Source organism: Haliotis rubra, unplaced genomic scaffold, assembly GCF_003918875.1.
Source record: "Haliotis rubra isolate DU_JTF1 unplaced genomic scaffold, ASM391887v1 Scf13, whole genome shotgun sequence".
NCBI lineage: Eukaryota > Metazoa > Mollusca > Gastropoda > Lepetellida > Haliotidae > Haliotis > Haliotis rubra.
The window spans coordinates 2,842,864-2,853,573 of NW_025765225.1; the positions used below are offsets into that span (position 1 = coordinate 2,842,864).

The 10,710-nt window shown below is 37.4% G+C and overlaps 1 protein-coding gene across 1 annotated transcript; it reads left to right on the plus strand.

Annotated features, from left to right (window-relative positions):
- Positions 1-1,562: 1,562 nt before the first annotated feature.
- Positions 1,563-9,467, plus strand: LOC124267139 (endo-1,4-beta-xylanase 1-like). The gene is made up of 12 exons (XM_046702017.1): positions 1,563-1,777; positions 2,122-2,270; positions 2,550-2,648; positions 3,782-3,938; positions 4,859-4,904; positions 4,990-5,145; positions 5,758-5,813; positions 6,179-6,316; positions 6,887-7,058; positions 7,922-8,032; positions 8,255-8,473; positions 9,218-9,467. Exons 1-12 carry the CDS (start codon positions 1,614-1,616, stop codon positions 9,437-9,439), a joined length of 1,689 nt encoding a protein of 562 aa, XP_046557973.1. The 5' UTR covers positions 1,563-1,613; the 3' UTR covers positions 9,440-9,467.
- The last annotated feature ends 1,243 nt before the right edge of the window (positions 9,468-10,710 follow it).

Consider the following 10,710-nt stretch of genomic DNA (forward strand, 5'->3'; position numbering starts at 1 on the left):
TTTCATTCAGCTGAATACCGCTGTAACTAATGATTTATCTTTCAAGGACAAAATGTAACCGAACCAGACGTTAATGCCAATACCAATGGCCGAACTGTGTCTTTGTGTTTTTGTCTTTGGTCATGAGGTTCCTAATGAAATTCTCCCAAAAGGAAAAAACGAGGAACAAGCGAGCATACTCTATCTAGGAAGATGCTCACAACGAAATCAGAATCATAAAATGGCATCTGTTTTATGGGACATTTCTTATCTATTGATTATGGACAAGGTTTGTCGCCTTGATGATGATTTTACCTAGCTGTTTCCACAATGTTTAGCGTTGTTGTCATCAGTAAACATCTCGATACCATTGTGCAAGCTGGAGTTCCGGGATGTCAGAACCTGGTGTGAACCAGACAAACGAGGAGACAGGTCTGTAGACGCTCAGCAACCACCCAAGTACTGAACGAATCATGTTGTGGGGATTCTGCACTGGAGAGGGGAGCAGACAGCTTCTTTGTCTCCTTCTTTGTAAGAAAAACTGACTGATCTTCTGCCTGTCTGCATTCTCTTCTATGTCATAATTCTTCTCTGTTTCACATCATCAATCATGTTCTCTCTACTCTCTCATAATCCTTCAGCATTCTTGCATTTTGTAGTCTCATATGAATATATTCACCCACTCTCTTCTACTCAATACTTAATCGAAAGCCTAATTTGGTAATATATAGCAACATTTTTACTAAAACAAATTAATTAAGCATTTTCTTCTGAGTAGTTTCAGGAAATCAGTTAACATGCCTTCATAAGAACAGGATATGCTCCTCCAGGATACACTCTGTAGGAGCGCACGTCTGTAGGAGTGACATCAGGGGACATACTCATGATAGAGTAGAACTGGTACAGTGAGTTACCTTTCAGATGCAAACACTCACAGATACATTAATACACGCTTACAAACATAGATGCAAACAATAACAGACATTTACACCTACCTAGAGAGAGACACAGAGAGAGAGAGAGAGAGAGACACAGAGAGAGAGAGAGAGAGAGAGAGAGAGAGAGAGAGAGAGAGACGCATGCCGGATAACTGCAATAACCCGGTAAAAGATAATTATTCACAGAGAAGGAATTGACTAGACGTAACATATAATTTGTGCTACGGCTGGGGCAGGATACGCTCACCTTTTAGGGATTCATAAACATATGCTCTGTCATCGTAACGCATGGTGACGGTCACTGGATTATCTGATCCAAACTCGATTTGTTTACAAACAACATCGCATAGCTGTAATACTGCTGAAACAAATATATTCTCATGATATAGTCACAGTTGTAGAATCAGAGATTTCTTATGGATGTGGAAAGGGTTTTGTCGCTTCTATTAATAATTAAGTCGTCTAAACAATCAGTAGAATAGGGATGGGTCTATGTTTAAAAATACTTGCTCTCATTAGATGTCCGCGTGCTCAACCGTCACAAGGCTGCAGGTACTTTAAGAAAGGCTGCACGTTTCCATATGTATCTATAGTGACTTTCAAACTGTGCAGTTGACATTCCAGAAGATAAGATTTGCAGTGAAATCTTTCAAACGACCACCTGTTATTCAGTGCTGTGGCTGTGTTCTACCAGATATGTCGTGTCTGGTGCTGCTGTGTCTGCTGCCCCTTGCTTTGGGGCAGAATATCGTCCAGAATGGAGACATGGAAACAATGGATCATTGGAACTGTTGGAATTTTCATTGTGAGCTGACCACTGATCATCATAGTGGACAGCATGGAATCAAGGTCACGGGCAGGTAAATCGTTATTAAATCACAACGGCCACCTTCCCACTGAGGAAAGACAATGCAGTACAAAGTTCCATTATTACATAGGCGTTTCCTATATATTTAAATACACGGAGATAAGAGATTGATAGTGCTTTACAAAACATTCCTGTATAACCCATATTCAATACGTTCCTGAGCAACAATTATGTAGTAAAATTATCTGCGGAAAGACATCACTCACCGGGACAATTTGTTTATTTCATAATATTTTAAGATATAAACAACGCTACTTTGCAGTCTATTTTGGCATTTAGGATTAATGCGGTTTGACCATACAATAAAGCATTTCTTTAACCATCTGTATATTTCAGAACCCACTATTACGAAGGGCCCGCACAGTCCCTCAATGGCCTTACGCCTAACGGACGATATAAAGTCGATGGATGGGTAAAACTGCTGAACGACCAGGCCGGACAACTAGGACAAAAGATACAGTTGGAAGTGTCTGTTGAACTTAACAGTAGGTTCTGTAGCTCACGTCTAAGTAAAGAACAAGAAGTGTTCATAAAAATTGACATACTTCTTCATCCATCGTTCAAAGTGCAACATAGTTTTTGGAAGTGATAAAATGTACAATAGATGTGTGTATTATATTTACACCAGTATATATATACACCAGTCTTGCAATCTGAATGGTCATACTTCTTCATTCTAACTACGGAGCTCAATGTATTTGGTTTTGAAGAGATGTAATCGTGTTTCAGCACAATTAACGTGTTGGTGCATTTTCGTGTTGTAGCTGGGAATAAGGCATACATCCCTGTTGCCGTCAGTCCCCTCGCGAGATCCTCCGACGGCTGGATTCACCTCACTGGGGACTTCAACGCTCCTTCTGGGGGTAATGTGGTATTTCATTGAACCAAAGCAGTCCAGAAACATTCAATGACATCCAACATCACCTGAACTTTAAATATTCCCAGACAGCCCTTGTTCTGATCTACACGATATTATTTTATAGTACCAAAACAACCAGAAACGGTGAAAAAACGTCACAGGCCACCACACAAGGCACATAAAAGATTACTTTAATAGAATGTGACAGGTTGTAAATGCTAGCGGCAGTGGCTGCTCAAACAGTTGACGGTTCTCAGTGAGCGTTCGTTGTATGGAATGAGAACTATTTCTTCCAAATATTCTTCAAAAGTGACCCTGTGGCTCCAGATGACTGCCTCACAATTTACAGACACTCGAATATAAAGAAATATGTTATGATGAAGTCGATGTAATTGGGTGGTAATAGAAACTGGAAATTGACCCTTAAACATTCACAAGGATACTCCATATAAAAAGAACATATAGCTAAGGCTATTGTAACTGAGTGGTATGTTGTAGAAACTTGAAATTAACTTTAGAATGATCAGTATAAAATGGACTTATAGCTATGAGCTAGCTATAATGCTATCGTACGGTTTATATCAATTTAATATCTTGCCTTCGTTTACATACACATAAAACTTCAGTAAAATTTATGAAAGCTGGTGGCAACATATTGCTTATTCATCAATGTTTCACTCATGTATAGGTTAGAAATAGTCCAGTTATTAATGTGGTACTTATAATATGGGAAGAACCTTCAGAGGTAGGTTCCTTTTTGGGGTATTTTGTCCTGGAAAATGTTACTTATGTCCATGTATGTATGGCTTTAAAATAATAATGATGATTGATGAGCCTCAATCAGTACAAACCTGTTGTTCAAGTATATTCATAATATGTTAACAAATATAGAAAGCTTTCAGCTTGGTGTTAGTTACCAATACCTATTGCCTTTATGCTAAATACAGAATAGATTTATTGACATAGCATTTGTTGCTAGATATGGACCATATATCCTGGTAATTGAAGTCACTTTAAAATGAAATTCATTCTATCTATAACCTTTTATGTTCTATGATCAGGTAATGATGTGAACATGTGACTTGAAATGCGTTTTCCATTGCTTTGTAATTCGATTGTTCCTTGTTCTAAATTTAGTTATAAAATCGTCCACTGTGTACTACCAAGGCCCGTCAGGTGGTATAAACTTTATTGCCGACTCCGTGTCTGTGACACCCCTGGTAGCCAACACCCACTGGCGTGCAGAATCCGATGCCACTATAGAGAGGATGAGGAAAAGTGACATCAACTTTCAGTAGGTTATGTCAGTCTGTTATTGGAGCTATAGAAGAGTCCTCAAATGGTTTTTAGTTTCTTTGTCTTTCTCTTTTCATCACAAGTATTTCGATCAAGGTCACAATATTGAAGTAAAGCTTTTAAAAAGTTTATGGTAGACATGTCAAGGATATTTAAAAATTTAATGCATCAGTGACAAAAGTTATGTCCGATGCAATTCCCTATTTTGATTTGAACACCTGGTATCATCACTTTTTGATAGTTATTCATAAACAGATGTTTTGTCATTATATCTGATGGTGTCAATCACTGAATTTTCAGGTACAGACTCGAATATTAAAGACTGCCGTCACATAGTGTGGCAGTGTGGCATTAAACAAACAAGCAAACTATCAAACAAACGAATGAACGAGCAAACAAACATAGAAATTTGGCCCTCATGTTGCCTTCTTGAAGAGAAAAGATAGAGACATATATCACAAAGAGGACATCTTGTCACCTAGAGATAAGAGAAAAGTGAGAGATTGTACAGTTCTGACTATATCATATTAAGAATGTGTTGTGAGCATTGATCTACTCAGCAAGCCTCTTACACCAAACTGAAGATCAATTTAACCCACATCTCTAAGGGTGCCAAGTGGTGAAAAACTTAGAGATATTGAGGCGATGAACCGTGACTTGAAGTTTGCTAAGATTAAACCTGTTATGATATGTTTGGCTATATCTTTTCAACTGTTTAAAAAAACGTATAAAAATATAACTAAACTGAAACGGATCAATCAGTCAGAAACTAACAACCAACCAAGTAAAACACGACACGATATAATAACGATATTTTTTAACTATGCTGAGTATCGATGGTAATAAGCCATATATTTATACTTCGCTTCGACACACCTATAACTGACACAAATCACGTTTGTTCATCATATTTTTCAGCGTCACCACTTCTGGAGGCATTTCCGACAATCAAGTTGAAATTGACGTGAGTGTTATCTTTAAAACTAATTAATCAATAGTATTAAACAAACCGTTGAACCCACACCCATGTCATCTTATTTTCGTCCCAGGTGATTCAAACCAACAAATCGTTTGCATTCGGAACCGCTATAAAGGTTGGCGATTATCTCAGTGGCGACCAGAGATACATATCCTTCATCAACAAGCACTTCAACTGGGCAGTCACAGAGAATGCTCTCAAATGGAAATGGGAGGAACCTCAGAAGGTAGTACCTGTGATCGGACGAGTCTGCCGACCCTCTCCGTGCAGAGGTTACATTAAAGTGACATACAGATTAGGAATCTATGGCAACTGGGATTTTAATCGTTGGTTGTACATCTGATTATCATACTCGCATAAGGCAAATGATGAAGCCGAATCGTTAAACATAAAACTTCAGCGAATAACCGGTGCCGATGGGGCAATAAAGCAGTAAATATTTTATAAATGGATTACTAAAACTCAAATATGACCCCTAGGGATTTGTAAAAAGCATTTGGGACTCGATTCTTCACATTGGTACAATATCTGAATGTCAGTTTACAAGTGTAGTCCAACCGTATAGCATTTTTCACTCCAGCACTGCTGGTACTCATCTCTTTTGGACTTTCTTAAATGATATGGTAAATCCTTTTAGAAACGTGTTTTATTTGTCTGTCGTGCACCCCATTCGACAAAGCGACCTCAATGCTGCAATTGTCAAAAAACTGTATCAACGTATCGGAACCAAGATCCTCTCAGTGCTCAGATCGTTTTTTGGAACGGAGATAAGAATCAAATTTCTTTACTATGGCGGTATTGAAGAATGAATGCTTCGAACAGCTCTTGTTCTTAACAGGGTAACATCAACATCGACGGGGCAATCAACGCCATCAAGAAGCTGAGATCTAACGGGTGAGAACGAGTTTACAAAAAACTGATATTTGTTGCTGTTGATTTCCATGTTGAAAGTCCATAAAAGAACATGATATGAAACCAAGAAACAAACAACAAAGCAATATAGTATAATTAACAGTTGTATTCCAACTTTAATAATTTTAAAAACCAGTACAAATGTCTACCAAGCTATTACAATGGCAGTACAAAACTGAGTGGGAGTACAAAGGCAGTGATTACAGCAATAAAGACAGGCATGGTAACATTCACCTAACTGCAACAATGACCAAGTTTCCGAAATAGACTGAGTATATAGGGTAATAATGATCTCCACACAATTGCTGGTCTTGTTGTAACTTGAGATGTAATCTGGGATGCGACAGAATCAAGGTGCGAGGTCACAACATTGTCTGGTCTGGGACTCCGTTTATTCAACCGTGGGTTCAAGCCCTTCGTGGTCAGGCACTGAAGGACACAGTAAAAAACCATATACAAGACATTGTTGGACGAACCAAGGACCTGTAAGTTCTAAAATATCAATAATATACAATTTGTGCCTGTCAAAATTTATCTTGTCGTTTGATGTAACTTTCTTTCAATTTTGCCCATTCGAGCAGATATATTGCCACGTTTAGATTCCAGTATCTGACATTCTCGGTGAACTTCAGGTGACAAACTGTTGCCTCCAGTTTTGACAAAACACCCCGCCTAAAATATATAGGTACAACTGTGTATGTGGTTATGTCGCTTACTGAGAAATGTCCCCATGAATCAACCAGTTGTGTTGGATATTGGCGTCATCAAGTCAAAAAGTTGTAATCAAACCAACTGAATCCGTTTCTTGTCTGAGAATACACAAACTCAACAAAGCCTTTAGGTATTTTAAGAATCCATAACGTATTTGTGCCACTTGTCTCAAATACCTTCTGTCGATATGGAAGTTCTTCCCTGATTGTATTCAGGACTAGGTTTCCGAATCTTTGAATCATTCATTTGGTGGTATATTTGGTGTGTTTCTTTGATGAATTCTTAATTAAGAAGTCACTTCTTAAATATTTTGATGTTAACTTTGAAATGATGTACCCTCACAGCGTGGAACACTGGGACGTCAACAACGAGAACCTCCACTTATTCTGGTACCAGAACACTCTCAACGACAGAGACTACAACCTAGAAATATTCCGTATCGCTCATCAAGCTGGTCCCAATGTTAAAATGTTCCTCAATGACTACGGTGTTGTGGCATCAGGCGGGCTGACTGGAGTAAGCTAGTGTCGTTGCACATATCACTTACATGTCTTGTTATTTAAGATGGTTATTTACGTGTGTGTTAACAGAGTATTTGGGCGAAAATATTTGTTCTTGTGTTTCACCGTTGCAGACAGTAAAACTTCTAGAGTCTTTGAACAGCATTTAGAAGTGATACACATATAGAAGTCATACACATAAAGAAGTCATACACATAAAGAAGTCATACACATATAGAAGTCATACACATAAAGAAGTCATACACATATAGAAGTCATACACATAAAGAAGTCATACACATAAAAAAGTCATACACATAAAGAAGTCATACACATGAAGGCGAGAATGTATGGATGTCATCTTTTTTATTTGAGGAACATGACGTTTAGGGGTATATTCTTACTCCTTCATCAGGTGAAATGACATGTACACTTCTTGTAAAAATTTCAAAAGGACATTGTGTAATCCTTTCTTGAATTTGGTCACCCTTGATAGAACCAAAGTATAACTAAATGAATGAAAAAGGTCGTAGGGAAAATTGCTGCTTTGCGTCGTTACTATGTTCAGTATATACCATAAAACATAATCCCTTATTGCTGTAAATCCCTTGATACACGCCCTTCTTTTGTTGTTGTTGTTGTTGTTGTTGTTGTTACTTATAATAGTTTTTGTTTTGTGCTGTCTTACTTCGAGCTTGCTTGACAACGGTATAACGTTGCACCAAAACTGAATGAAGAAGTTGTCATCCATATCTTGTCTCTACTGTTACCTACCAACTTCTAAAATGACAATCAAACAGATCAGTGTAATGTTTCTTTTTCTTCTTTCAATTTTTTATTGCATTGTAGGCTTAAAATATGTTTCAATTTTCTGTCCAGGCATACCGTGAACAGGCCATCAGATTCAAGAACGCGCACGTCGGTCTTTATGGAGTCGGTGTCCAGTGTCACTTTGGAAACAATGTTGAACCCGACCCAACGCTCATCAAGGTAAGTCAAGCTCAACAACATCTTTGTTCAACCTATGAATTATATAATAGTATTTCAAATAACGGCCTCATTCTAATAAGACAAATGATTGTATAAACTCTTATAAGTTAAGTAAAATGTTCGTATGTAAGTAATGTTGATACCAATGTGAATGCCAGCATGATGACAATGATGATGCTTTTACTTCACCGTTTCCTCAAGTGTTTATGTTGGTACTACCAGGAACATCTAGATACCATAGCACAAGCTGGCGTTCCTATCTGGGTCACTGAACTCGATGTCACAAATGCTGATGAACACAAACGAGCAGACTGGTACGAGACAGCTCTGAGGTCGTTCTATGGCCACCCAGCTGTTGAAGGAATCATGTTCTGGGGATTCTGGAGTAACAAACACTTCCGAGGGGAACCAGCCGCACTGGTATCCGGAGATTCGTTTAGGGTAGGCACAACAAACTTTATAAAATATAATACTTCACGTAGTTTAATGTTAAACCATTTATATTGTTATATACTCAGCAACAAAAGTTCTTGTGACATACATGTTTGGATAAATTTGATCAAGTTTAACCCAAACCATAATTAAAACGCGTAACAGAGCGTACAAACACATTTTTAATTAACTGTTTGAAAACCAAGGTGAAACATATTTTAAAACGTGTAAGTCTGTGGGTATGTAAACATGAGCTGATGATAGATTTATTCAGTGTGGATAAACACACGTTCACTCTGAAAAACTTTGAGCTTCGAACCACAGAAGCTGACCACCAGTAACGCCTCAACGACAAGACAACTGAGTGTGATTAGAGTGTGAAATGTGTCTTAATTATGACAACATTCACATGGCCAGAAGTCTGTTCTACCATTAACAAATTTGTCTTGAATTTGGTGTCTTATGGTTATGATTAACTTTGAATGGCGTCACAAGAACTTTGTTGTTGTCTATATTTCTGTGCATCTTAAATTAAATAAAAGTGTATTTGTTACTCTTTTGAATTTGGTTTTATATTTTAGATGTAATATTCTAGACATTCAAAATTATCACGTTTTGAATGGCGTCTGTCAGAATTATTTGTTGTTGAATGTATATAGTATATCCGATAGTTCCACTGACTCATATTGTTATTTCATCTTAAATAGACATCTAATTTATTTCACATAGATGCATCTCTTTCACATGTTGCAGATAAACGCCGCCGGTCAACGTTTCCTTGACCTCACAGAGAAACAATGGATGACAAACGAAAACCATAAGCTCTCGCAATCTGGCAAGAACTTTAAAGTCCGCGGTTTCCATGGCGACTACACCATTAAAGTCAAGGTCAACGGGAAGGAAGTTCCCTCCCTCGCGCAGACATTTACCTTGGGTAAATCGGCTCACACTGTAAATCTCAACGTCCACCAATAGTAGAATCAATAAAATGAGTAAGACACTTGTAGTGTTGTCTGTTAAGGTTCTTCCACTGCTGGACAACATAATTCTTTATTCATTACGGTAGTGAATGTCTGTCATTGTCACTCCGAAGTGATATTTCCAGATAGTTTCAGATCTCATCATGTTAACTGCACGATGCAAAGCAGCAATATAAGTTCATTGTAAACTGTTGCAGCTGAATAGCGTCTTAACTAACGGTTTGTCTTTCAAGGATCAGTTGTAACCGTCCCATACATTAATGCCAATGTCTTTGGTTTTTCTTAATTAGATTATTAATGAAGTCTCCCAACAGAAAAACGAGGAATAGCGAGTCTACGAAGGTGCCCATGATGAAGTTGGATTTATGCAATATAATCTGTTTGAGGAGATATTTCCTATGTCTGGATATTTAGAAATAGCAACAAACAAAGTGTCCGACAGTAGTCCGTCCTATACACACACCAAGAAACTGCAAATTTAATTCAATGGTTGTACCATTTCACATGCTTATAGAAAGATTTTATTTACTGATAATCGCTAAGCACGACACAATTTCAAACAAGTTTTGCGTTTATTTTGGTCAAGTTATTTTATCTGTATTTTTGTACGTCACGATCTTAAGCAGATAACCTCTTTCATCACACTGAAAGACAAGATTGGTGCAAAGATAACAACTTAAATATCGGTGGTATAAAGCACTCTCGTTGCGTTTTATATCAAAAGAATGTACAGCGTTTTATGTGAAATACATAAAATCTTAAATGTGAACGCTATATTCTGTGGCAGAGATAATAATATATTCTTCTTGCTTTCAAGAGAATAGTTAACCATTGAGTTCTAAAATTAGTTTGTCTTATTTAATTAAACGTGATAAAACAATTTTCATAGCTACAGAAATATCGAGTGTGCCAATCCGACTGTAAAACAAAAGCCTGGGAACATAAGGTAAAATATGGCTGGATCGGATATTCCCTGTAATTTACAAAGAAAAAATATTTGGGTGCTTTTTTAACCTTGCTCCCGGCATGAAGTCTTTATACCACAATCTAGATTATGCGATGAAACCGTTTGTATTGGGAATTAAAGGCACACACGCACTGAAAACTATATCAATGGATCACTAAAATTAGATTAGAAATCTGGAAGTAACTAAAACATCCAGAACGGTTTCTACAAAAGAGTTTGCAAATATTTGTTTGACCAACAAAAGATCACATCATCTGCTATTCTGAATAATTACATGATATGTGGACTATCTTTGTTCA

What these genes read in the sequence shown, in the direction of transcription:
- LOC124267139 (XM_046702017.1), top strand. Translation starts at nt 1,614, where the DNA reads ATGTCGTGTCTGGTGCTGCTGTGTCTGCTGCCCCTTGCTTTGGGGCAG. An exon ending in ACAATCAAGTTGAAATTGAC is followed by an intron (nt 4,905 to 4,989) that starts GTGAGTGTTATC and finishes TTTTCGTCCCAG; the next exon opens with GTGATTCAAACCAACAAATC. An exon ending in AATGGGAGGAACCTCAGAAG is followed by an intron (nt 5,146 to 5,757) that starts GTAGTACCTGTG and finishes TGTTCTTAACAG; the next exon opens with GGTAACATCAACATCGACGG.